Source organism: Ursus arctos, unplaced genomic scaffold, assembly GCF_023065955.2.
Source record: "Ursus arctos isolate Adak ecotype North America unplaced genomic scaffold, UrsArc2.0 scaffold_16, whole genome shotgun sequence".
Lineage (NCBI taxonomy): Eukaryota > Metazoa > Chordata > Mammalia > Carnivora > Ursidae > Ursus > Ursus arctos.
This window is the reverse complement of record NW_026622830.1, coordinates 55,054,081-55,081,946: the sequence shown is the minus strand read 5'-3', so window position 1 is coordinate 55,081,946 and position 27,866 is coordinate 55,054,081. Positions and strand designations below refer to the sequence as shown.

The following is a 27,866-nucleotide window of genomic DNA, read 5'->3' as shown; positions in this document are numbered from 1 at the left end:
TCAAGTGCTTTTTATTTTAAAGTTCATTTTATTCCTAGTAATTTAAAATATTTTGTTAAAACTCATTCTTCTTCCAAATGAGGGTGATTCAGTTCTCTTGTTGGCTTGTTGGTTTTAGACACTCATGGTGGCGTGGATCCGAGCAAACCTGTGTGTGTACATTTCTCAAGAGCTCTGGGATGACTTCCTTGGTGTGCTGTCCTCCCTCACGGAATGGGAAGAACTCATAAACGAGTGGGCCAACGTCATGGACTCCTAGACAGCAGTGCTGGCGAGAACTGCTTACGGAGTTGAGATGACAAACCTACCTCTAGACAAACTAAGTGAACAAAAGGAAAAGAAGCAGCGAGACAAAGGTACTTCTACTCTTACAGAGAAATACCAGATGTCTGAGATGGAGGCGGAGTGTGTCTATACATATAGGCAATTAATGCATGGAATTTTGGAATAAACCATACAGGCCGTGTCTTTTTAATGGTGGTGTCGGATGGTGTTTCATAGCACTCTGTCCTCGTAGTAAGGATGATGAATTTATGAAGGGGCTGTGGAGGAAGAAAGAAGATGAAGGGGAGTAGCAGTAGTAGCAACAGGAATAATAATAATGGCTCGTGCTTGTATGTATTCTCTCTCTTCACCCTCTTGGTAACTTCTGAGTTACTATCCAGGTATCACAGACAGAAACTGAAGTACAGAGAGTCCATGGTGATGGGCTCACTCAAGGTACCTAGCTGAGAAGTGGGAAAGCCAGAAATCGAAGCTGGGCAAGTCCAGCTCCGGGCACCACACTAGAAAGACGTATTCCAGTGCCTGCTTAGGCAAGGTAGAAAAATTCTGAGTGTTTCAGATGGGAGTCATTTTGGCTTTTTTTGTTTCTAGATAAAAGTTGTTTTGAGACCTCGAGTCAGATCAAGGTGGAAAACATCCATGGTGGTTTCTACTGGGGACAACAATTTGTCTTCATTACTGTTTTAAGGCTGTGACACAGTCTTGGGATTAATTCCCTTGTACTCCAATTTATTGTGTAAAGATTTTGAGGCAGTTCATAGAAGTACCTATAATACAATAGATAAAATGGGTAAGGACACTGGGGCAAATTTAAAGGGAGCGGAGTTGCCGGAGTGGTTAAGATGCCAGAATGCATGCCAGAGAGCCCTGTATGCTTGCTAGGGAGGGAGAAGGGGAGCAAGCTTAGATGTGACTCTGATCTTCACAGGGTTACAGCAGAGGATCACAGATTCCAAATGGGGAACATCGACAGCTTAGGTGATACATAGCTTTTCTTGGTCCTAAAACTTGGGAGGAGTTTCTTCTCCCAAGATGCATAAAGTATACATTGCTTGCTTTGGGTAGACTATAGCCTCAACAATAGCCTTATTATAGACTGTATCAGCTTTTCCTGTGTGACAGATCACCCCAAAACATAGTGACTTAAAGGAACAGCCAGTTGTTTAAATCATGATTTTATGAGTTGGCAGTTTGGGTTGGACACAGTTGGGCAGTTCTGCTGGATTCCCTCCTGTGTTTGTAGTCAGCTAGGCTGTCAAATAATCAGCCAGGCAGCTCTAGGGTTGGCCAGCTGTCAGCTGGGGCAGTGATGGGGGGACTTGGCCACATACCTTTTATTGCCCAGCAGGCCAGCTCAGGCTTTTTTGGTGAGGTTTTAGGTTTCCAGGAGCAGCAACAGGGCAAGCCCAGATTTTCCAACGCATTTCAAATCTCTGCTTGCTCATTTTGCTAGCAAAGCAAGTCATGTGATGAAGCCCAGGGTCATTGTGGGAGAGGCCCACAGAGGATGTGGATGTGGGGAGGTGTGAACCAATTATGGTGATTACTTAACCATATAAACATGTCATTAATGGGACTGATTCTTATAATATCTTCGCTGCAGTCTGTGAGTGGCTGTATTTATTTATAGGAAGGTAAACAATCTGAAAAACACTGTTTATGGAATGATACAGAATGAATTCAATTATGTAATTAATGCCTTTGGCAAATATTTCCGATTGATCTATCATCTTGCTTATGAGGAGATAATGCTAAGTGAAATAAGTCAAGCAGAGAAAGACAATTGTCATATGGTTTCTCTCATCTATGGAACATAAGAACTAGGAAAATCGGTAGGGGAAGAAAGGGATAAAGAAAGGGGGGTGATCAGAAGGGGGAATGAAGCATGAGAGACTATGAACTCTGAGAAACAAACTGAGGGCTACAGAGGGGAGGGGGGTGGGGGAATGGGATGGGCTGGTGATGGGTAGTAAGGAGGGCACGTATTGCATGGTGCACTGGGTGTTATGCGCAACTAATGAATCATCGAACTTTGCATCAAAAACCAGGGATGTGCTGTATGGTGACTAACATATTTTTAAAAAAATTTTTTTAATTAAAAATAAAAATGAATTCAAATGTTCATTATAAAAATACTTGCCTTCTAAGCACTGGATTTGTGGAAACAAAATATACTCTCAGGAACCTGGGTGTGAAAACGACCCATAGGTGGCAGCCACCAGCACATTACCTGTGCAGAAATCTCTGTCTCGGTCTCTTATCTCCTGTATTTCTCTTGGATCCTTGACCACTCATTTGAAATACTTGACCAGAGCTCTAGGAGAGGAAAGCAGAGAAGTGATACCTAATTTTGCAACAAGAGAAGCTGCCGATTATATACAGTTGGATTTATGAAATCTGCTGAGTAACACAGGCTGTGCAATGAATGATAAGGAAGTCAGCCTTTAGATTATTTTTCTTGTCTTATCCTTTATCAGGCTGTGTTCTATTCTCCGAAAGGAGCCACCGTGGGGAGATCCTGTTCTCTCAGCTGGCGGAGCCACCCGGATGTGGCCGAGCCAGTGCGATCGAGGAGCGCCACCACATCTGGGGCACCAGGAGCTGAGAAAGCAAGAAATATTGTTCGCCAGGATACAACTGGTAAACGTTTATTTAAGTGCTTCTGTGAGGTCCAGTTGCTATCTAAGATGGATTTATAGGAATAAAATGTTTTAAAAGCTTTAAAATTCGACTCAGAACATAAATACATGGCCTTTTATTAAGTAGGATGTTTCCGTATCTTTTAATTGTCTCTTCTGTTCTCTTCAAATCTGTTTTTGATACTTATTTCTGAATCATTCATTGTGAAAAAGAACTTGAGCTGTCACTACTGAGTGAGATATATGTGCAAAAGAGAGAAAATAGATATTTTGTTAGAAGCCTAAAACAAATAGATTCTCAGTAATCGCACAGCTGCATCATGTTGTTGAGCAGCGTGAATCTTAGTGTGGCACTGTTCCAACACAGAAAAAGAGAATAATGCACATAGTTTGCAGGACTGGAGGGGGATATTGAAGTGCCTTGCTTCTGTTGGGAAGTGGAGCTTTACATGCCTGGGGCTGTTGTCCTTCTACCCTGTTCCCTCAGTGAAAAACAATGGAATGAAATCCACGGTCTCCACCCAGGCTCAGGCCAGATTCTCAGCTCCCTGAGGTCCAGCTCTGACCTGTGACCCCTACGTAGGACATGCGTCTTGCATGGGAAATGGCTGGGTGAACCAAGGTCCCCCTGTTCTCTAGGAGCTGTTCAAGAAGCTGCTGCCCCATTAGTGCCTGGGCTCCGTCTGGTCCAAGCGCAACAAGCCTGGCAGTGAGCACCTGGCACCCACGGTCCGGGCCACTGTCACCCAGTTCAACTGTGTGGCCAAGTGTGTCATCACCACCTGCCTTGGCAACCCAAGCATGACAGCCCGGGACAGGGCCATAGTGGTGGAGCACTGGATCAAGGTGGCCAAGGTATGCAACGGGAAGCCCAGCCGAGGTGCTCTCCTGAGTCTCGGGCACTGCTCTTCCCTTGATCAGGTCTCAGGGAGGAAGGCCCTGGTCTTTGCCCGAGGGACTGTGCAGTCCCTAGGCTCTTCCGTCCAGGGATATGCTGACCTCGCCTTGCGTGGCCCTATGCTGGGATGCTCCGTTTCTGCCTGGCTCCTTCCTTGGAGTGAGGTAAAATCTTCCTCCTCCTCTTGGCCTCACGTGTGCCCTTCGGCAGGTCCCTGGACAGCGGCTTCCTCCAGCAGGAGCGCTTTCCCCTGAGGGGGACTGAAGCTTGAGAGCCAATAAGGTGCCGGCTCCCCACATGACAGCCCATTCTCTTCCCTCCCCAGGCCTGTCAAACCCTGAGGAACTACTCGTCCTTACGTGCCATCCTCTCGGCTCTGCAGAGTGTCTCCATTCACCGCCTCGAGAACACGTGGGGGGAAGGTTTCCAGGTGAGTAGGCCTCTCTCCATGGAGGGACCAGGATGGAGGAGGGAGCTCCCAGAGGCTTGTCCTCTTCCCCCTCAGGCAGCTTGGACCTTCTGGGAGGCGGCAAACCCCGACCACAAGACCTGGGCTGGTGGGTGCGTCTCTCAGCCTCCCTGGTGAAGAGGCCACCATGCCTCCCACTTTAGAAATCAGTTTTGCCAAATGTCCCACACGGGGCTGAGCTGCATTAAATCTCTTCACGTGTTTCCTTGACAGCCACTAAGCTCTCTGCCCATTTGAACCCCAAATTGACCCAAACAGCGTTTCTCAATGAATATGGGAAGGGAGGCCCAGGACGAGCCACATGAGAGCTCCCTCCCATGTCCTACAAAGACCTTAGTGCTCAGAGGATCCCAGAAGAAACCCTCAACCAGGCAGGTTGACACTTTGGGGTTCTCAAAGAAAAGGCACTCGCACTCAACCCTGCCACATTATTCGTCCATTGATCGTGCCTCCCTTGCCTCTCTTCAGGAAGCCATTGAGGATCTTTCAAAAGCTGTGCAGCAAGGACACCGCACAGGGCAGGAACCTGCTCATCAAGGTAGCCTGGAAGGTGCAGGTCTGGAAAGAGAGGAGGGGTGGGAGGGAACAGGGTCCTGCGAGGATGAAGTCGGGAATGGTCTGAAGCATTCCTTGGGGAGGGGAAGCCTTTGTCATGAATGTGGCGACAGCCTAGGTGAGGATGCCTTTGGCGGTGAGGGGGCAAGCAGGTGGTGTCCAAGCAGACTCCCTAGCCTTGACACCCTCTCTCTTAGTGTCGACAGCTGCTCCACGTGGTCACCTGGGGTGGGCCAGGAGGCTGGAGCTTTTTCAGGGGAGGGTCCTTGTAGGCAACAGAGAACAGTGACTCATCCCACTCTCCCCCTTAGGACACAGGGTGTCGTGCCCTTCCTTGGCACTTTCCTCACCAAGTTGCTGATGTTGGAAACCGCACTGGAGGTCTATCTGGAGGTGGGTGAGCCTGAAGATTGTGGGGGATGGACCAGAATCTGGACCTTTGGGAATAGAGCACCCCTGTAATGAGCCCTGAGCTCTCAGGACTCGGCTAAACTACCCTCATGACAGCCTCAGAGCTGCGTCTGTGAGGCCGGGGTCTCTTGCCCATCTCAGCGATGAGTGAGGCGAGACTGCAGTTAGGACATGGCTCCCGGTGCCCAAGACTGGTGAAGCAGCAGAGCTTCCTGAAGGCAAAGCTGCATGAGGTCTGTCTGAGTGGACCTCAGCCTCCCCCGGTGAGTTTGCCCGTGGGGGGAGAATGAAGTCAGGACCCTCCACGTCAGCAAGCACCTCAGTAGCCGCAGCAGCCCCTTCCTGCCTGAGGCTTCGGCCTCCCCTACTGTCTTCCGAGAGGGTGGTGCTGCAGGGTCCCGACCTGTAGCCAGTCCATCTGCCCCATGTCCTCCTTTCTCTGGACCCCAGAGCCTGGCCTAGATCCCAGGCCCGCTATCTGTGTATGCACGGCCCCTCACGGGTCCTGGCCATAGTGCAGCATGAGAAGGGATGGGAATCAAGTGCTCCTAAGAACCAGGGGCTGCATTCTGATGGACTTTGTCTGCATTCCAGGGGAATGAGATCAACCACCACAAAAGAAATAAGGTGAGCATATGTGGCGCTTCCCGCAGGGAAGGGTAGGGAGTGGGCTTCAGAGATGTCCCTGGGAAGAACATTGCTTGGCTCCATCCCCTCCACCTCACATTTCCTGGGATCCCTTGAGAAGAAAGCAGTGCAAGTCCCATCCCGTTAGGAGATGGGGACAGAGCATGGCATCCAGGAGGACTTCCCGGAGGAGGGGCTACTGATACTCATCTCTGAGAACAGGTGGAGACCGGATGAATCTGCAGGGAGGAGGATGGCCATGTGTGCCAGGACCTGGGATGGGTGCCTGGTCCCGCTGCTCAACCCTCACCAGACCCTGCAGCTCCCCGCCCCCCCCCCCCCCCAGGCTCCCTATGCATCCTGTGCTTCTCTCTCTGCTCAGGAATATCAAGTCATGACGGACATCATGCTGCTCCAGGTGGCTGCCGAGAATTACACCCTAGAGCCCGAGGATCCTTTTTGGGCCTGGTTCCAGGCTATGGAGCCGCTCAGCGAGGCTGAGAGGTGAGGCCCATCAGGAGCTGGGTCGGTGAGGTTCGGGGTGGACTCTTTCTGCTCTCCACTCCTGGGATCCTCCTTCCCTGGGCAGCCTCAGGCCTTGTTGCCGGGGCGCCAGACTCCAGCTGTGGGCAAACACTGGCAGGGACTCTTGAATGGAAGCTCCTGGGCAACTCACAGGTGTCCCTCTGTCCTTAGCTACACCCTGTCCTGCCAGCTGGAGCCCCGGTCCTAGCTGGTCAGCAGCACTCAAGAAGGAGAAGAACTGGCCGCAGTCAACCTCAGGGCTGAGCAAGTGTCCAGTGGCCCTGCAGGGATTCCTCAGCAGCTGCCTATGGGCGGTCCTTGCGCCCTATTTTCTCCACACCCCTTCCGCCCATCTATTTCCTTATGTAGGGGGCACCATTTAGTTGTTTTAAATAGTACCCTGATAGATTTGCATGTTAGGAGAGTAAAGCCCTTGTTTTGTTTTAGAGCCCAGGTGTGTGGTTTGGGTCTTTTACTTCCTGCAGTAATGGAAAACTTGCACAGACTCTCATATTCGTTCCTGACCTAGGAAATCTCCCAGAGTCATCAGCTACTGTATGTGGGAGGAAGGAGAAGTGCCAGCCTTTCTCCCTAGCCACTGGAGGGCACCCCGAAATCCCCCTTATTCTGAGCACGGGTCCATTTCAGTCAATGAATTTGGGCAAACAGCAGAGATAGCCCCTCAGAACTCCTGAGATTTAGAGGTTGCAGGGACTTTCCCAGGAATAGCAACAACCACTGAAAGTGGGAGTCTTTAAGACTTGTACGCCCCAGAACTCCTTCCTGCCCCAGGACTGGGGTTGCCTTTCTCCGCTCTAAGGCCAGGAAGACTGTGTCCTGCTTCTTCCGTTGAGATGCTTTTTTGGTTTAGTGTTTGGTTTTGTATTGCCCCCGTATTTGGAACTTGTCGTATTGTAGTTCAATCTCTGGAACTGCATCAGCACCTAGTGGGGAAAAACACGGAAGGAGATCAAATCCTGCGTGTGAAGGGGACAAAGCCAGAGGAAGATAATTTGCAGATGGACTCAGGGCAGGCAGGACTTTCCAGCCTCAGTCTCCCCGTTGGCCGTTTACCAAGTTTGGAATCTTTTGGGATTCTTGTCAATGATCTCTGGATTCCCTTTCCTGCTTGTTTTGTGTGTTGGGAAAAGATGGGGAGGGGTACTTTAAAGGGCACACCTGAGCCTGGTTCCATGAACATCTATGCTGACCTAGGAGCCAGGATATCCAGCCTTCGTGCATCTCCTTATGCAGTTCTTCTGAAGCAGCAGTTCCCTCCAGGCCCCAGGCTCTGGGTCAGATGCACAATAGCTACTGTTCCCTGGCTGGCATCTGATGGATCAGGGATGGGCTCTTTCTTGCCAGGATAATGGGCCATATCCTTGACCAGAGAAACCCCACACTCTCCTTGCTGTCCGTCATGACTTTTAGGTACATGTTTTCTGAAGTCCATCATCTCTATTTCTTTTATAATATTTTTTTTTATTATGTTAGTCAGCATACAGTACTTCTCTAGTTTTTGATGTAAAGTTCCATGACTCATTACGTGCGTCTAACACCCAGTGCACCATGCAATAGGTGCCCTCCTTAATACCCAACACCAGCCTATCCCAATCCCCCACTCCCCTCCTCTCTGAAGCCCTCAGTTTGTTTCCCAGTGTCCATAGTCTCTCGTGGTTCATTCCCCCTTCTGTTTACCCCCCCTTTCTTCTTCCCTTTCTTCTCCTACTGATCTTCCTACTTCTTATGTTCCATAAATGAGTGAAACCATATGATAATTTTCCTTCTCTGTTTGACTTGACTTAGCATTATCTCCTCCAGTCCCGTCTATGTTGCAGCAAATGTTGAGAAATCGTTCTTTTTGATGGCTGAGTAATATTCCATTGTCACTAATATTCAACAGTTTACACACTCAGTCTCAGTTTGCACACTTACACTGACTTGTCCGAAATTAGGTACTCAGCCTGAGCCCCCAGACCTACTGGGTCCCCTGCACATTGAAAGTGAGCAGATGAGAAGCATCTCGCATGCAACTGGTTGCCAAAACAAAGCAGGGGTATGAATACTTCTATCAGACAAAACAGAATATAAAAAAAAAAAAGAGTAGTGACTCACAAAGAAGGACACTGTGTCCCAATCATGGAGACAATGCAACAAGAAGATAGAACAATTTTAAATTTTTAGACACCCATCATAGGAGGACCCAAATACATAAAACAGTTAATAACAAAAAGCAGGCAACTAATTGACTGTAATACAATACAGTAGGGGATCTAACACCCCCCTTCTATTAATGGACACATGATCCAAACTGAAAATCAACAAGGAAACAGTGGCTTTGGGTGATGCACTGGTTTTAACAGACGCATGCAGAACATTCCATCCTCCAACAGCACATACTCATTCCTTTCGATTGCACATGGAACGTCCTCCAGAGCAGATCACATATTAGGCTACCGAACAAGTCTCTACTAATTCAAAAAGATGGAAGTCATGGCATACATCTTTTCTGACCACAATGGTATGGACTAGAAATCAACCACAAGAGAAAAACCTGGAAAGACCATGAACACAAGGAGGTGAAAGAACACGCTCCCGAGAAATGAGTGGGTCAACCAGGAATTCAAAATAGGAAAAAAAATTACATGGAATCCAAAAACAATGACAAGACAAGCGTCCCAAAACTTTGGGATACAACAAAAGTGAATCTTAGAGGACCGGTTACAGCAAGACAGGCCAGCTCCAAAAGCAAGAACAATCTCCCATCCCATCACCTGACACAAAGGGATCTAGCATAAGAACAGCAGAGAGCTCTAGAGCAGGGGATCAGCCTTGGCGCGTTGGAGCTCTTGCTGTTGGGCCCATGCATAGCTTCCGTCCTTGCTCCATTTCCCAGCAGGTATGGTGTTCTTTCCTTTCCTGCACAACAACTCCCACCATGTCCACTGGGGAATCAACCCTTTATGGAATTCTAGAATGCTAGAAACTGCCAAAAAGGCCCAGGAAACAACCGTGCCTTCCCCATTTGGTATATCAAGGTGCCGATTAGCTTTCTCTTTGGGGAACATTCAACAGTGGTTTTTGAGACATCGTCTTAGGCCTGGATCCCCTGGGGATCTCGTGAAAATACAGATTCTGATTCAGTAACACTGGGAGGGACCTGAGACTCTGCATTTCCAACACGCTCTCCGCGGATGCTGAGGCCACTTGTCCACGGACCACCCTGACAAACGGCGCCAGCAGGCCATTTGACCAAAGTTATCTGTTTCACCACTGAAAACAGAATTTTCAGCAACAGTTTGGCCGCAGCGAGGAGGCCTTTTTATTGCCGGGAAGATAAACAGCCAGGGCAGGGCTTTGTCCACACCTGCAGGCCTCTCCTCTTCTTCTCTTCCAGGGAATATGGAGGCAGGATGGAAGGAGGTCAATAGTTTAGGAGCTTCTTTAGGTCAGTGGGTTTTCTTTCCTGTGCCCTCCTGTATCTCTGCAATGTGTGCAGAGCACAAAGTCCTTCCAAGAGGGATGGCCGAGGCTGAAAGGGGGTAAGGTGGGAGCCTGAGCTCCTGAGTCAGCCCTGGCACGTGGGCAGAGGCAGGTGCTAGGGGCCACTCTGTGTGTGGTGCACGGGCTCCCTCGCAAGTCCCCATGAACGGGCCAGAGGAGCTTCAGAGAGGACGAGCAGAAGACCCAATATTGCTCCATGCGACAGAGGAGGGAAAAGACAGGTTGGTTCATGGCTGAATGGGCTTGGATGTGGCTGCAGGATGGAAAGTGGCTGCAGATATACTACAGCCCCGTTCAGGGTAGTCTTGATAGAATGCAGCGACGGGAAATTCTTTCAAGCATTTCAAAATTCTTTCAATTCTTTCAGGTGGTATGGAAAGAAAAGCAGCCTGAGGAAAGAATATACATTGGCTCGTGGCAGTGGTAGATGATTTGGCTCGTTGGTCAGGGACTGGGAGGAAGAAGATTTATGACAATTAGTCCTGGGGAACAGACATGTAGGTGGACCCATGGGAGTGGGCACCAGGTATGATGATCTTTGCATCACACATTGACATCCGCCCAAGCGCATTCAACCTGGAAAAGGCACTAAGCCGCCGAGTACATCTTGGCCACTTGATATCCATTCTAGCCTCTCACATTGCCCATCCCAGTGCTAGCATAACGGGCTCAGGAATGGACATGGTGACAAGGATGGAAGGCAGGGCCCCAAGACCTTCCCATTTCTTCTTTCAGCAACTATGCTCTGAGCACTCAGCCTGTGCCAGGTGAGTTGGTGGGCCCCAGTGCAGTCTGCAAATGGCCAAGTTGTTTCTGCTGTTCTGATGGAGAACACCTTGAAAGCAAGACGTGTGAAAGAACAGAGCAGATATTATACTCCAGTTACCAGCACAGTGTAGTAGGGAGGGCTAGGGAGTCACAGGAGAGGAGGGTCTGGAAGGCCTCCACATGGTGACATCTGCTGGTAGCAGATTGACAAGAGGGAGCAAGAGCTGCACACCTCTGGGAACAGTGTGTCAGGGAGAGGGCACCGCTGGGGCCAAATCTCTCAGACAGAAACTAGTTTGACGAAAGAAGATTCGGAAAGTGGCCAGAGTGGCTGGTGGAGGCTGGGAGGTGAGAACAAGAGATGGCAGTGGATGGGAGGGCCAGGTGCCGAAGCCTGGTCGACTGAGTTAGCTATCTGTTTGTCTCTGAGAACACTACTAGAAAGCTTAGCACTTCTGAAGCGTGATATTTCCTAGCTCCCAATTCGGGGGGGCCTGGAATCTCTGCACAGTTGAGACTGGGTGTTTCTGCCCCCAGGTCTCTGTGTGATGCAATCTGCGCCTCACCCGAGGCCCAACTGTGGTAAGATTTGCTCCCAAGTCACTGATGTGACTAATGTCAGGATTTAGCTCAGACTCAACAAAGTGGGTTTAAGCGAAATCCTGAATTTGAGTTCTTTTCTGCCTATTAGCCTGGGCACTCCCTAGGTTCCTTCCTCTGTGGGCCTTTATGTAGGGCAGTTCTAAACACCAGTGCTTGCTTCCCCAGTGCAGGGATACAGGAAAGAAAGGAAGGGAACAGAAGAGAGTAACAGGAAAGTGACAATGTTCTGTCATATTCTCTTGGTCAGAAACCTATTAGCAACCAGGCAGTGGATAGACAGGGAGGTATATAGCACGGGTGGGGATCCCTGGGAGCCACTGTGGAGTCAACGTGGTGGTATAGTCAGCACATTTCATCCAGACCATGAAACGGAGGTAAGCTTTAAAGTCGATGTGTGTTATGTTAACATGGGTTTGACTCCTGTGTGGCACTTAAGAGACAAAAAGAAAGAACAAAGAGAAAACAAACAAAAAACCAGTCTCAAATGTAGAGCACAGACTGGGGATGGCCAGGTGGGGGGATGGGTGAAATAGGTCATGGGGATTAAGAGTACACTTATGGTGCTGAGCACTGTGTAATGTACAGAACTATTGAGTCCCTGCTGTTCACCTGAAAGGAATATAACACTGTCTTTCAATTATAGTGTAGTTTCAAAACTTAAGAAAAATCGGTCCTATGAGATCTAAGCTTAGAATACGCAGAGTTTCCTCATGAGGTCTCATCGGGCTGAACGTCAATCCACATGAAAGGTAAATGAAAATGTCCAAAGACAAAAGGACAGTCTGTTTCTATGGAAAGGCCAGGGCCCACCTCTGTGTTCACGTAAAAGGTAACGTCCTATGCTACTGGCAGTTGGAGCACAGTTTCACTCGAGTCCTATTGGAGCGATGCTCCTCTGGTGTTCTCATTCTACTTGGTTGTGTGTCTTCACGAAGTAATTGAAATAACGATTCCTAACCTTTGTCTCGTGGATGAAGCAATATTCGACTATCGGTAGCCATCGAACGTTTGTAGCGGGAACAACTTTCGGAAAATATTTAGCATTCGTATCTCTCATCGTATTACAGATAAGGAAGCTGAAGCCCAACAAGGGCACCCGGGGAACAATAACACAGAGGAGGTTCTCCTGACACCTGGTTCAGGGTCCTAACTCATTGAGGAAGTGTGAAGAACGCCCAACCCTCCAGGGTCAATGGACATATCATTTGAACGTGTCATTTTTAAAGAAAAGTGAAATGCAGTCAAACATGGAAAGACAGAAAATAACATCCTTTTAAAGAAAATCCACTATGATCCTCTACACTGTTTCTTACGTTCCACATATGAGTGAAAACTGATGATAATCATAGGGGAAAGGAGGGAAAACTGACCGGGAAGCCATCAGAGACGGAGCAAAACCATGAGGGGCTCTTAAGCACAGAGAACAACTGAGGGTGGCTGGAGGGGAGCTGGGTGGGGGGATGGGGCAATTGGGTGAGGAGCATAAAGGAGGGCACGTGATGTGATGAGCACTGAGTGGTATATGCAACTGATGAGTTATTCAACACTACATCTGAAATAAGGATGGGCTGTATGTCGGCTAATCGAATTTCAATAAAAAAACAACGGAAATCCAAGGTTCTGTGTTTTCTTGTTTTCAATACGAAAAATACCGGATGATTTCTTTTCTTCCCACAAGCAATGAAGGGAGCTAGCCTATTCAAGGTGAGGCAGTTTTCAGGGCATGCTGCCTTTTTCATTTCAGCCCTAAAGAGACTTTCAAACATGCTTTCAGTTCCAGGCCTCTTGCCCTTCGAGTCCATTCCGAGCACCCTTGACAGGGTGGCAAAAACTTTGTTTCTTCAAGGTGGGTCACCTCAAGCAGGTAACATCTGTACTTGCCACAGAGTTACTACAGGTGTGCACCCTCCATCACTTACAAGTGCCTCTCGACAAGATTTCCTCACAGGCGGCAAGAATACTGGTGGCTGATGGTTTTCTCTTTGATGACATTGATCCCATTTTTTCACTTGCACGATGACTGGGAGTCGGCTCTCGGTCTCATTCCTGGTGGTGATACAGCTCTCCAGCTCCCCCTCAAACATGTCCATCTCCTCTCTCCCAGAGAGGAACCTGCAGAACTTAGGGACCATGAACTGGGAACACAGAGCAAACATATAAAGGTCTTGCCTGACTTCAGCTCAGCATAGGAGGGACATACTGTTCCCCTTTGGTTTGACCCCAGTGTAATTTAGTACTCTAACCTTCTTTGCCATGGACTCCAGACAGTGGCTCACCAAGATGGGAGGGATACGGAGTTCCTTGCAGACACGCCCACACACCACGTTCATCACCTTCTAGCATGTAAGACTATGTCCCTCATCTGATTAAGAAACTCTTCAAACGTTAATGGATCAGAGTGCAATGAAAGTCTAACTTGGAAGAAGGGCTGAGCTCGGGATTCCGTCCAGTCATATGTCTCACTGCTCCCATCATCCACGTAGGTGCTGCACAAAATGGACAAGGTCCCATTTCCAGTACACAGCTCATGCTGGCCCATCATACATATTCCTATCCTCTTGCGATCACATAGCGTCATGACCCCATCATCATGCCCGTGCTTCTCCAGTTCATGCTGCTCTCTTACTCCACTAATGAACCTTTTTCATCTCGGAAGTGCAGTCCAATAATATTCATTTTCATAGCTTCACAAAATAGGATTTGGCCATGCTTTAATGGATATGACCTGCAAGGCACAGGATAGAAAAGAAAAATAAATTCACGTACAGGACATTCAGAATACTTACAATCTTTGTGACGTTAAAGACATTAGCAATGAAGTAAAAACACAATCCACAAGATGGGAGACCATATTTGCAAACTGTCTATCTGGCAGGGGCTCAATATCCAGAATGAATAGAGATCACATGAACTCAACAACAGACAACAAAATGAATGCAATGCGTGAATGTGCAAATTGGGAATAGGCATATCCTCAAAGATGTGCACGTGAAAAGAAATTTGAAAAGATACATCACTAATGTTAAGGGAAATGCAAATTATAAAAAGCAATGAGATACCATTTTACATCCTTTAAGATGACTCTTCCAAAAAAAAAAAAAAAAAGCAATCAGAAGGGAAAAAAAGAGCAAGTGTTGGCCAAGATGTGGAGAAGATGGAAGCCTTATTCAGTGTGTGTGGTAGGAATGTTTAACAGCACAGTTGTGAAATCAGTATGGTAGTTTCAAAAAAAATTAAAATTAGACTTACTATGTGTTCCAGTAACTCCACTTCTGGGGTGTATACCCAAATTAATTGACAGCATGGTCTTGAAGACATATCTGAACACACATTTTCATGGCATCATTATTCATAATAGCTAACCCATGAAAGCAATCCAAGTATCTGTCGAGGGAGGAACAGATGTTGTATGTACACATATTGGAATAGCATTGATTCTTCAAAGTGGAAGAAGACATTGACATTTGCCACAACATGGGTGAACCTTGAGGATATTATGCTAAGTAGATGAGTATTCATGAAAATACACACTTTGACTTCACTCTTAGGACCTACCTAGAGTAAATTGCCAAAGACAGTAGAATGGTGTTGCCAAGGGCTGGAAGTAGGCGGTCATCGGAAGTTTCTGATTCACGGTATAGAGTTTGAGTTTTACAAGATACAATGAGATGTGAAGCTGGGTTACAGGGAGGTTGTTCAAACATATTAATGCATGGAATACACTTAGAATGTACTCCATGAACTTAATGGACTTAACGACATGAAAATAAATGTAAACTGCAAATACGGAGAAACGAACTCGGGACAATTTCGTCTAGCCATTTATATCCTTTCGTTTAGGTCCCATCTCAGACATTTTGCTTCAGCCATTTTCCATGAGGCGACTTTGATCAAACAAAATGTTCTCATTCTGTGCCCACTTGGAAGCTTACAATCAGAATTTTCCAAAACATGAACAGTTTTTTCAAAAGTTACTATCTGAGGTCACTTATTAAGACTTTCTATTCTTTGACAAATTGTTAAATGGAACAAAATTTTAAAATTCTATTTCATCTGCTTTAATTTTAATTCACTGATTTTTAATTTCAGAATCGACTTTCTATGCCAATGGCTTGAAGTTTTTAACCCCTAGGATAACCTACTGGCTTTCGGTTCTGCTGTTTTCAGTTTTGTTTACGTGACGTTCTTTTTACCATGTCCAATTTCCTGATGCTCTCTATGAATATTAAAATATTTTTTTGCTCCAGTTGTTTTGATACATTTGACATACAGAACTGTGTATGTTTAAGATACCTGGCGTAATGATGTTCCTTTCGTATACTGTGAAACGATCGCCAGAATAAATTTAGTCCGCCGCCATCATCATCTCTAGAGATACAAAAATGAAGTAAAAAGAAAAGAAAGAGAGGTTTTTCTTTGTGATGAGAACTCTCAGAACTTGCTCTTTTCACACCTCTCAAATACACCATAGAGCAGTAATGAACTGTAGTCCTGGGGTGTACTGTAAATCCCTATTCCTTATTGATCTGAAACTGGAATTTGTACCTTTTCACCATTCACTCAATTCCTGCACCCCCTCCGCCCTCTGCTTCCGGTTACTTTTATCTGATCTCTTGTTCTGAGTTAGTCTTCCTCCTTTTCTCTTCTTTGTCTCAGATTCCACAGAGAAGGGAAAAATAGAGACCCTGCTCCTTTGCTCTGTGACTCTGCAAAGGCACTGCGTTGAGGACCCCCGAGAAAAGGCATGGCTTTTTTTGCTGGTGTGCCTGCGTGGGGCTGTGCCACCTGAGCTGGAGAACTGGGTGCAGGGCGCTTCCTTGTCCATGGTACCTGGTGAGTTCTGCTGGAGGAACTGGAGCAGGAAGAGTCAGGCAGAGGCCATTGTGGTTGTCGCCCCTGCCCAGAAACAGCTTGAAAGTTTTAGTAGCATTCTGCAGTCTAGGTGCTTAAGAGGGGAGGTGGGCTCCAAGATCTTCTCAATTATTCATTCAGTAACTACACACTGAGCACTGCCCTATGCCAGGTATCTTGCTGGGCCCGTGCGCGGAGCTGAAATTACCTAGGGCTCCTTTGCTTTAGGAGCTCCCAGTCTACACATGGACCAAAGCTCCAAAGAGAACGCACGTGAAAGAAAAGAGCAAGCGCTCTGTAGTAGGAATGAAGTGTGCTACGGAGGAAGGCTGGGGAGTCATTGCATGGAAAGATATGAAAGGCCTCACTGAGGCTGAGGTTGCTGAGAACAGATTGACCAAAGGGAGCTAGGCCTGCACACGTCAGGGAGCAGCGTTTCAGGAAGAAGTGACTTGTGCTGCAGACACTCAATAACAGAAGCCAGTTTGGCCAGAGGAGTGAAAAAGGCAGCCAAGGTGGCTGCAGGGACACTAGGAGGAGAGCAGAGGGGAGGGAGGAAGGCAGGGACAGATGCTGAGGCCTGGGAGACTGTTACTTATCTAGAGTTGCCCCGGGACTGCATTGCCCTGATACCCTGCATGTGCAGGTGCATCGCTTTAATTTCTAACAGTATTTGTGGGTGAAGAATGTGGGCCCAAATTAGCATGGTTCCCAAGGCTCAAGGTGTGTCAGTGGCTGCGGCTGTGACCAGGGCCATACTGGAAGAGGATTTTGTCATAACTTGGCTCACGTGACTCGGGATGCCATCTGGACTCAGAAGCTGAGTTCCTGTGTGTCTTTTGGCCTTGGCACTGCCTCCGTTCTCTATCCTGTGAGCCTCTGTAGATGGCAGCTCAAAACATCGGTGCTTGGTTCTGCTTCAGAGAGAGAGAAGAAGAAGGGAAAGGGAAGGAGTGAGTAGTGGAACATGATGGAAAGTAACTAGGGAGTGAGAAACTCTTTGCATGGCATGTAGAGAAGCTCTAGGCATGGTACTTCATCACGTTGAATATGTCCTGTGGGTCAAAAGCCAGTCACTGACCACTTAGCGGTTACAGTCTGATGCCTATACCACAGGTCAGGATCCCTGGGAGCCATGGTGAAAGCCGCTCCCCTCATAGACCCAAACGAGGTAACGGGGTCTCGTTCTTCATATAACGGGAAACAATTGCATGGTTTTACTACAGAGGTTGACAATGCCTGCATCTTCTTGCTTTTCCAGACCATCATGGTGCCCACCTTAAAATGAGGCCAAGAGGGAAAGTGACAGTTGCAGTATTACATGGCTGGAACCCAGGCCTCTTCTGAGCGGCCCTCCATGCCAAGTCCCACCCCTTCTTGTAATTCTTCCATCTTGAAAATTGTGCCTCAGATACACAGGGGACCACCCCACACATGTAATAAATACTCTTATCCACAGACACCAGAGGATGTCCCAAGGAAGTAGATTCTAGCCTGATCCCCACACTGCAGGCTGGGAAAGTGGGGACTACGTGAGAGACGCAATGACATAGGACACACAAGTGCGCAAAGAAACACAGAACGTAAGGTCTGAATTCAGCTCTGCCTCCTGAAGCTTCGGACCCTAGTTCCATTTCCAGAGAGTGGTGGCTATGGCCTTTTTGGCTCATTGTGTCCAGTTCAGGAGATGACATGGGGGAGAAAGCTAAGGAGTCAACTTCCAAGAAGGGGCTCTGGATAGGTCTGACTGAACACATGGTCCCAGGGATTAGAATCTTGAAAGAGTGACCTCACTTCCTCTGTGATAGGCCCCAACTGAACTTAGAACTCTGGTAACCGGGCACCCAGATTCAAAAGACAACCTGCTCTCCAGCTCACTTGAGTGGAGACGTTCGAGAGAACAGGATGTTCTCTTGCTGCCTTCCTCCCTTCAGGGTCTCTGGGCCCAGGCAAGCCCAGAGAGAGAGACTTTCAAATAATTGTAGACGTCGGCTCAGCCCGCTTTTCCGAGCCCTCTGGACATGTGGCAGGAGACACCAACAGGTAACACGAGGCAGCTCAGGGCAGCCCACTGGAGAGCAGGCAACAACTGTGATGTCACCTCAGCAGGCCCACACCTCTTGCCCCTCATTATGTGTGTCCCTGTGTGTGTGTTGGGGTGGGGGGCTGGTTGTCTATGTGTAGAGAAGGGGACAGAGGATGTGGGACACACCCTTCCTGGGCAGAAGGAAGCTGCCAGGTGTTGGAAGCCTGGCCCATCTTTCATGTTCACACCCCAGGTCATAGCAGGCGGGATGAGAAGCTGAGCACTGGGGACCAAGCTCAACTACCTCGATGTTAATCACGAGCTCTAGAGTTTCATCCGGCTACGTCCTTGCTCGATGTCTTTTCAGCTGTCCCTCTTTGCCTCAACTGGAGAGCAGGATTTCTAATGCGGGTGGCCCCTTGTGGCAATGTCCCGGGAGGACACTAATGTCTCTTGACCCCATGTCTATGGGGCACTACATTTTCAGAGCTGCACCCAGGAGGTCATCGAAGAGCTGGTCTGGGACTTCAACTACAACGCCCTAGACAAGTGGCAGGTGCACCAGGCCACCCAGGATCAGTGCCGCTCTGAGGTGAGAATGGGAAGAGGGTTCCACACACCCAGGGCCCCCACACAAATATGGGGACAAACCTGGGGCCCTCCCATGGTGTTTCTATATGAGTGCCCCGCAGGCCCAACCACAAAGTCATCCCAGTATCCACACCTCCACCACCAGCTATGGGAGAAGGTAGGAAGTCACTCTTCCCATAGGTGGGAATGGTAGAGAATAGTGGTCATGTTTTTTGCAGTTTGGGGCGTGGGTTATTCTGTTTCATTCTGTTTTGTGTGACTTTTCCCACAGCCATGAGTGTCTTTGCATTTTGCTACTGTTTTGAGTATTTTCTTGACTCACCCCAGCCATCCTGTGTAGAACCCAGCTCCACTGTCCTTGGAGAACGTGTCCAAGGCCTTATGAATCCTCACCCCACACAGGGTGATTGAACATAAAAGGAACGGTGGGATGGAGCCATTCTATATGTTCCTCTGTAACGTATCACCTCTCAGAACACATCAACTCATTGTATGTCCCCCGGGTCACAAGCTGTGTCCTCATATGTCTTTTTGGACCTCCGTATGGGAGGTTGTCTGCCACCGTGATTCAGCCTTTCAAGCACGGATTGGGTGCAAGGCCTCTGATGCCTCCTGGCCCAGGTAGTGGACTCTGTCTTTTCAGAGTTCAATCCAGGCCATCTTTGAGGAGCTGCTTGCTCCAAGGGCTCAGCTACTCCATCTCCCTTGACAAGCAGCAGGTGCCTCGGCCCACAACAGCATCCAATGCTGGTCTGGGGTGAGAACAGGTCCAGATTGATGTCCAATCTCAGGACCCACAGATGATCACGGCAAGGCCAGAACCCACACTAGAAACAACCGGCTCCCCTGGGGCCTGCCGAGGAAGGTGGATTTCCCCTGAACCTTTCTCCCCACCTTAGGAACAGAGCAGGCCGCAGCAGCCTAGGGAAATGCCATGCATTCCATGCTCTGGACAGTTCTCAGGCCCAACGTCTATGATCTCGAGCAGTGTTGGAGATGCTAAGCCTCTGCTTTCTCCTGTCTGCAGTAGGGATGTTGACTGATGACTCAAAGGCATACAGTTCTTAATAAAGCCTATTCAGAGAGAGAAAGGCTGTGGTGGCTCAGCTAACAAGATGTGTTGAAGTGACCAATGCTTTCTCATTTCACCCCTAAAGGCAATTGTACTTTCAAGCCTAGAGCCTTTTTCTGGGTGGGCCCTCAAGTCCCTTTTCTTGCACAAGTTCCCGAAGGGATGGGACTCTCTGGTCTGAGCACCAGACCCTGATCATCCTGGTGGTTCGTGGTGTTGAAGCTGACTCCATTGCCCCCCACACCCCCCTTCTCTACCTGGTGGGAAAAGGAATCATCCCTGTCCCTGGATGAGGCCCAGACGATGCTGAGGCTCCGAGAAGGCACAATGGAGCATTTCGTACAGTCCCTGGTGCCATCCTTCCCAGATGGGAGCATCTCAACCACCTCAACGATCTTCTGCATGTACGAGATGTTCACTTCAGCCACACAGGTCCCGGGCCAGCAGTTCAATAGGTGAGTGCCCACCCCATGCACAGCACAGGGTGAGCCTCCCATCTACTGGGTGTACATCTCGGGAATGGCCCTACCCCTCTCTGACCTTCCCTTTCCTCTTCTGAAAAGTGGGGTGGTTAAGAGGATGAACCTCATACAGTTACTGTAGGAAATCATGGGAGGAAACATGGCACGGGCTACTCTGGTGCTTGGCTCTGTAGAAAGGGCTCCTGGACGTGCTGGGCATCTTCTTGCTTAATAGTTCTCTCTCTCCGGTCAAGAAGCTCTCAAGTGCAACCCTCACAGGCCGGTGGCCCTTCTGGGTTGACGAAAGGAAATGCAAAGCAGGCAGTTTCCCCATGTGCAAAGGACTTCTGAGATTCCATCTAGATGGTTCTGGTAGTTGTCCTTTGTGTGAGCAGCTCAGGGGCACACTGGGAGCAGGCAGACCAGCCCACGGGCCACTCAGGATTTGGAAAGTGCGGGCTGGGAAGTAGTCATTCAAGAATGTATATTAAGCACCTAGGAATGTGAATGGAGAGAGGAGATACAGTGTCTGGGTCTCAGTTCTAGTCAGAGGGTCAGATAGGCACTCTGCACACCCTAAGCACGCATGTCCAATGGTTGTTAGATGTGATATCTTCGTAGCCTCCTCTAGCTTTGAAAGGATCCACCGAGAGCTGGATCATAGGACAGATGAAATGATCAAGTAAAACTGGGACAGGGGTTTGGGTCCAGAAGCAGGGCTGGCTGCCTCCACAGAGCAGGGTGGGGGACTACAGGGGTGGTGGCTGGGGAGGGATTTGCCAAACCAGGGATCTCACCGATCTCTTGATTTCCAGTGGGTGGGCTTCATCTGGGGGGCTTCATGTGAAGAAGCAGATGAGTCAAAGAAGTCTGTGGAGGGGGTCCCGGGCCCTCTGGGCGGCAGAGCACAGTCTGGGCTCAGTGGGTGCCTGAAACACCCATCCCTTTGACGGTCCCAACTTGCTCTGCCTGCCCCTCCCTGCTGACCACCCCAACCGGGGCCAAGAACCGAGGGTGTGCTGAGCCAACCACTCACAAATCTGCCTCCAACCTGAGCCTTGATACTGGTGTGCATGGAGGATAGAGTAGACCAGGCCCATGGCCAGGTAGAGGAGAGGAGAAGTGGAAAAACCAGACTCATTCAGGTTTTCTGGAGGACCAGGCCTCCCACTACGAGGGCAGCTAGAGAGGGGTTGGAAGGGGGCTGGGGCCATCCTCTGGGACCCATACAGAAAGAACGGTGCTGTGGGAGTAGCATGTGCAATGCAAGGCCAGGCCTCTGACTCTGCTCCACATATGACTCTTCCCAGCACCCTGTCTCCCTTCTTGGGTACCTGGCCTGACCAGAATTTGCAGGCTATCTATCAGTCCCTGGGCTGTGACCGTGTCGAGATCAAGGTGGCCTATGTGCATGGGGCCATGGTTCTGAAGTGGCATGCCTGGGACCTGACAAACCATGTCCCCCTTCTCCTGATGCAGCGGGAACTTCTGGCGCTCACTGAGGCAGAGGTGGAGGGTAAGGGGGATGGCAAGCTGGGAAGGCTAACTGGGATGCGGTTCATGGGCTGGGTATTCCTTTCAAGGCCATGGGGTCTGTCCTGGTTTTGCAAAGGCATACGGAAAGTCAGTGATGTGGATGAACCTTTCTCTGTCTCCTGCCCCAGTGCCAGCTCCAGGGCTCCTTCCAGCGGCAGAGCCAGGAACAGGGCCTCCTATAGAGCTAGAGGCGACCCCGGCTCTGTGTCAACTGTCACCTGCGGTGTCAGAGCCAGCCTCCCCTCCGTCAGCTGTTCCAGAACTGCAACCCGTGCTCCCATCTTCTGCATGTGTGCCGGGTGCTGAGCAGCAGTCAGCTGGACCACCCTTTTTGCTAGAAAGTTTCACTCAGGCAACAGCCACAGAGCCCACCGCGGCCCCAGAGGCTTCCTGCCACCGCTGTGTCACCCCAAAGAACCAGCTGGGTGAGGAGAAGCCCGACCTCCTGGACTTCCCTCCCAGGCTGGTGGCAGAGCAGCTCACGTATATGGATGCGGTGAGCAGCTGGGCTCTCAGGGTGGGCCCGGGGCAGGCCTTCCTTCTGCTCTCACCTGCCCCACACCTGCCTTTCCCTGATGTGGACTCCTATGGTCTGGGACCAAATCTCAGCTCCACCACTTCCCAACCCTGTCAACCCATCAAGGCGCTTAGCCCCAAGCTTTCACTGTCCAGCTGCGGACTGTAGCGAGAGACCCTGATAAGCACTGATACGGAGGTACTAGGGAGAAGAAATGAGCCAGAATGGAGAGACCAATGGGCAGGCCCTGGTCCCGTGGGTGGAGGAGGGCAGCTCCCTGTGTTCAGTCAAGTCCATGGGTCACCCACTCATGTGCCTTGGAGGATGAGTACCCTCAGCATTGATTAGGCATCTGATGTGTCCATGAGGACAGGGCAGACGGAAGAACGTGTGGTTGCAGCTCCCGTGTGAGAATGTGCATCTGAAAGGGGGGAAGGACCAGGGGGATGGCCAGTTGGAGGGGAGGGGAAGAAGCCCCCTTGGGTTGGACCACCTTGCAGTGCCACCAGGAGCTGGGAGTTCCTGAGCATGATCAGGGTGCCAATGCCCTCCTTCCTTCCCTTGCTCTGTTTGCTCCTGGGTCATTGTGTACTGGGTTCCCTCAGGGAAAAACAATGGAATGAAATCCACGGTCTCCAACCAGGCTCAGGCCAGATTCTCAGCTCCCTGAGGTCCAGCTCTGACCTGTGACCCCTACGTAGGACATGCGTCTTGCATGGGAAATGGCTGGGTGAACCAAGGTCCGCCTGTTCTCTAGGAGCTGTTCAAGAAGCTGCTGCCCCATCAGTGCCTGGGCTCCGTCTGGTCCAAGCGCAACAAGCCTGGCAATGAGCACCTGGCACCCACAGTCCGGGCCACTGTCGCCCAGTTCAACGGTGTGGCCAAGTGTGTCATCACCACCTGCCTTGGCAACCCAAGCATGACAGCCCGGGACAGGGCCATGGTGGTGGAGCACTGGATCAAGGTGGCCAAGGTATGCAACGGGAAGCCCAGCCGAGGTGCTCTCCTGAGTCTCGGGCACTGCTCTTCCCTTGATCAGGTCTCAGGGTGGAAGGCCCTGGTCTTTGCCCTAGGGACTGTGCAGTCCCTAGGCTCTTCCGTCCAGGGGCATGCTGACCTCGCCTTGCATGGCCCCATGCTGGGATGCTCCGTTTCTGCCTGGCTCCTTCCTTGGAGTGAGTAAAATCTTCCTCCTCCTCTGGGCCTCACGTGTGCCCTTCGGCAGGTCCCTGGACAGCGGCTTCCTCCAGCAGGAGCACTTTCCCCTGAGGGGGACTGAAGCTTGAGAGCCAATCAGGTGCCGGCTCCCCAAGTGACAGCCCATTCTCTTCCCTCCCCAGGCCTGTCAAACCCTGAGGAACTACTCGTCCTTACGTGCCATCCTCTCGGCTCTGCAGAGTGTCTCCATTCACCGCCTCGAGAACACGTGGGGGAAGGTTTCCAGGTGAGTAGGCCTCTCTCCATGGAGGGACCAGGATGGACGAGGGAGCTCCCAGAGGCTTGTCCTCTTCACCGTCAGGCAGCTTGGACCTTCTGGGAGGCGGCAAACCCCGACCACAGGACCTGGGCTGGTGGGTGGGTCTCTCAGCCTCCCTGGTGAGGAGGCCACCATGCCTCCCGCTTTAGAAATCAGTTTTGCCAAATCTCCCACATGGGGCTGAGCTGCATTAAGTCTCTTCACGTGTTTCCTTGACAGCCACTAAGCTCTCTGCCCATTTGAACCCCAAATTGACCCAAACAGCGTTTCTCAATGAATATGGGAAGGGAGGCCCAGGACGAGCACATGAGAGCTCCCTCCCATGTCCTACAAAGACCTTAGTGCTCAGAGGATCCCAGAAGAAACCCTCAACCAGGCAGGTTGACACTCTGGGGTTCTCAAAGAAAAGGCACTCGCACTCAACCCTGCCACATTATTCGTCCATTGATCCTGCCTCCCTTGCCTCTCTTCAGGAAGCCATTGAGGATCTTTCAAAAGCTGTGCAGCAAGGACACCGCACAGGGCAGGAACCTGCTCATCAAGGTAGCCTGGAAGGTGCAGGTCTGGAAAGAGAGGAGGGGTGGGAGGGAACAGGGTCCTGCGAGGATGAAGTCGGGAATGGTCTGAAGCATTCCTTGGGGAGGGGAAGCCTTTGGCATGAATGTGGCGACAGCCTAGGTGAGGATGCCGTTGGTGGCGAGGGGGCAAGCAGGTGGTGTCCAAGCAGACTCCCTAGCCTACACACCCTCTCTCTCTGTGTCGACAGCTGGTCCAGGTGGGGGCCTCTACAAACCTGGAGAGCCCAGAGGACAGACCTGTGCTCAGTGATGGGGTTGGGCTGGGTTGAGGGCCACAACAATGATGAGAGTAATAGGATCCTGAGTCCTCAGGAGACCATGGGAGATAGGTGGAGTTGTCACGTTTCCCGATGAGAAAACAGGCTTGGGGAGGCCAGGCTGCAAGCTCAAGGTCACACATGGAGTGAATGTTGCAGTGAGATTGTTCTGGAATCACTCACGGCCTGCTTCTGGATAATGGGGCCTCAGGATCAGTATGAGTTAGGTCAGATGTCTAGGTTCTGACGTCCAAGATGGTGGGGGCAAGTGGCCTGAGGGTATGATGGTCTCAAGGAACTTGTCCTTGGTCCTGCAGGAGCGACCGTCCAATAGATTTGCCACCCTGGTGATGGCCCTCCGGGGAGCCCAGAAGAGGATGCAGAAGAAGGTGAGTGTGCCTGAGGCCCAGGGCCTCCAAAGTCAGAGGAGGAGGAGGGCTCCTCCCTGAGGGCTGGAGGCCTCCCAAAAAGGAAAGATCAGGAAGAGGGGGACCTTCCCACTCCAGCTGCGGCTCCTGGGGACACGGCTTCTACAATTCTTAATTCGAAAGGACCAGGAGGAGGGTCTAGAAAGGTCCATAGAGAATGGGTTTTGCGGGTGGAGAGGGACCGACCTAGTGCTCCATTCCCTGGCATTTTTGAAAAGCAGGCCCTGAAGGTGATGAGGAGGAGTCTGATGTTCTGGGAGGGGGAGGGGAAAGGGAACCCGTGGGGGGGAGGCTGCTAAGGGTCCTAGGCTGCTCCACGTGAACCCATGGGGTGGGCCAGGAGGCTGGAGCGTTTCAGTGGAGGGTCCCTGTGGACACCAGCGAGCAGGGACTCATCCCAACCCTCCCCCTCATGACACAGGGTGTCGTGCCTTTCCTTGGCACTTTCCTCACCGAGCTGGTGATGTTAGATACCGCCATGGAGGACTATCTGGAGGTGGGTGAGCCTGAGGATTGTGGGGGAGGGACCAGAATCCGGAGGTTTGGGAGCAGAACGCCCCTGTACTGAGCCCTGAGCTCTCAGGACTCGGCAAACCTCCCGTCATGACAGCCTCACGGCTACCCTGTGAGCCTGGGGGCTGTTGCCCATCTCAGGGATGAGCGAGGTGAGGCTGCAGTTAGGCCACGGCTCCCGGTGCCGAAGACTGGTGAAGCAGCAGAGCTTCCTGAAGGCAAAGCTGCGTGAGGTCTGTCTGAGTGGACCTCAGCCTCCCCCGGTGAGTTTGCCCGTGGGGGGAGAATGAAGTCAGGACCCTCCACGTCAGCAAGCACCTCAGTAGCCGCAGCAGCCCCTTCCTGCCTGAGGCTTCGGCCTCCCCTACTGTCTTCCGAGAGGGTGGTGCTACAGGGTCCCGACCTGTAGCCAGTCCATCTGCCCCATGTCCTCCTTTCTCTGGACCCCAGAGCCTGGCCTAGATCCCAGGCCCGCTATCTGTGTATGCACGGCCCCCTCACGGGTCCTGGCCATGGTGCAGCATGAGAAGGGATGGGAATCAAGTGCTCCTAAGAACCAGGGGCCTCATTCTGATGGACTTTGTCTGCTTTCCAGGGGAATGAGATCAACCACCATAAAAGAAATAAGGTGAGCATATGTGGCGCTTCCCGCAGGGAAGGGTAGGGAGTGGGCCTCAGAGATGTCCCTGGGAAGAACATTGCTTGGCTCCATGCCCTCCACCTCACATTTCCTGGGACCCCTTGAGAAGAAAGCAGTGCAAGTCCCATCCCGTTAGGAGATGGGGACAGAGCATGGCATCCAGGAGAACTTCCCGGAGGAGGGGCTACTGATACCTCTGAGAACAGGTGGAGACCGGATGAATCTGCAGGGAGGAGGGTGGCCATGTGTGCCAGGACCTGGGATGGGTGCCCGGTCCCGGTGCTCAACCCTCACCAGACCCTGCAGCTCCCCGCCCCCCCCCCCCCAGGCTCCCTATACATCCTGTGCTTCTCTGTCTGTTCAGGAATACCAAGTCATTACGGACATCATGCTGCTCCAGGTGGCTGCCGAGAATTACACCCTAGAGCCCGAGGATCCTTTTTGGGCCTGGTTCCAGGCTATGGAGCCGCTCAGCGAGGCTGAGAGGTGAGGCCCATCAGGAGCTGGGTCGGTGAGGTTCGGGGTGGACTCTTTCTGCTGGCCACTCCTGGGATCCTCCTTCCCTGGGCAGCCTCAGGCCTTGTTGCCGGGGCGCCAGACTCCAGCTGTGGGCAAACACTGGCAGGGACTCTTGAATGGAAGCTCCTGGGCAACTCACAGGTGTCCCTCTGTCCTTAGCTACACCCTGTCCTGCCAGCTGGAGCCCCGGTCCTAGCTGGTCAGCAGCACTCAAGAAGGAGAAGAACTGGCCGCAGTCAACCTCAGGGCTGAGCAAGTGTCCAGTGGCCCTGCAGGGATTCCTCAGCAGCTGCATCCTTGTGCCCATTTTCTCCACACCCCTTCCCCCCATCTATTTCCTTATGTAGGGGCACCATTTAGTTGTTTTAAATAGTACCGTGATAGATTTGCATGTTAGGAGATTAAAGCCCTTGTTTTGTTTTAGAGCCCATGTGTGTGGTTTGGGTCTTTTATTTCCTACAGTAATGGAAAACCTGCACAGACTCTCATATTCGTTCCTGACCTAGGAAATCTTCCAGAGTCATCAGCTACTGTATGTGGGAGGAAGGAGAAGTGCCAGCCCTTCTCCCTAGCCACTGGAGGGCACCCCCAAATCCCCCTTACTCAGAGCACGGGTCCATTTCAGTCAATGAATTTGGGCAAACAGCAGAGACAGCCCCTCAGAACTCCTGAGATTTAGAGGTTGCAGGGACTTTCCCAGGAATAGCAACAACCACTGAAAGTGGGAGTCTTTAAGACTTGTACGCCCCAGAACTCCTTCCTGCCCCAGGACTGGGGTTGCCTTTCTCCGCTCTAAGGCCAGGAAGACTGTGTCCTGCTTCTTCCGTTGAGATGCTTTTTTGGTTTTGTGTTTGGTTTTGTATTGCCCCTGTATTTGGAACTTGTCGTATTGTAGTTCAATCTCTGGAACTGCATCAGCACCTAGTGGGGAAAAACACGGAAGGAGATCAAATCCTGCGTGTGAAGGGGACAAAGCCAGAGGAAGATAATTTGCAGATGGACTCAGGGCAGGCAGGACTTTCCAGCCTCAGTCTCCCCGTTGGCCATTTACCAAGTTTGTAATCTTTCTGGGATTCTTGTCAGTGATCTCTGGATTCCCTTTCCTGCTTGTTTTGT

General features: G+C 50.7%; 2 protein-coding genes and 1 long non-coding RNA gene across 4 annotated transcripts in view; 1 reads left to right on the top strand and 2 right to left on the bottom strand.

The window, feature by feature from the left end:
- The window catches only part of LOC125281949 (ral guanine nucleotide dissociation stimulator-like), a 476,760-nt gene that overhangs the window by 293,665 nt on the left and 155,229 nt on the right, over positions 1–27,866 (bottom strand). The window lies entirely within an intron of this gene.
- On the top strand, positions 119–27,175 carry LOC125281965 (ral guanine nucleotide dissociation stimulator-like). Its single transcript, XM_057312909.1, has 20 exons — positions 119–356; positions 2,763–2,925; positions 3,564–3,779; positions 4,148–4,252; positions 4,760–4,829; positions 5,158–5,520; positions 5,852–5,884; positions 6,267–6,388; positions 18,649–18,753; positions 20,095–20,279; positions 21,596–21,801; positions 21,950–22,317; positions 23,096–23,311; positions 23,679–23,782; positions 24,289–24,358; positions 24,968–25,039; positions 25,500–25,574; positions 26,187–26,219; positions 26,596–26,717; positions 26,910–27,175. The coding sequence occupies exons 10-20, from the start codon at positions 20,128–20,130 to the stop codon at positions 26,944–26,946; spliced, it is 1,455 nt and encodes a 484-aa protein (XP_057168892.1). The 5' UTR covers positions 119–356; positions 2,763–2,925; positions 3,564–3,779; positions 4,148–4,252; positions 4,760–4,829; positions 5,158–5,520; positions 5,852–5,884; positions 6,267–6,388; positions 18,649–18,753; positions 20,095–20,127; the 3' UTR covers positions 26,947–27,175.
- On the bottom strand, positions 8,569–16,006 carry LOC130543875 (uncharacterized). The gene is made up of 2 exons (XR_008959578.1): positions 14,534–16,006; positions 8,569–14,009 (listed from the first exon to the last, which is right to left on the bottom strand). It is a non-coding gene; the product is annotated as an uncharacterized LOC130543875 (long non-coding RNA).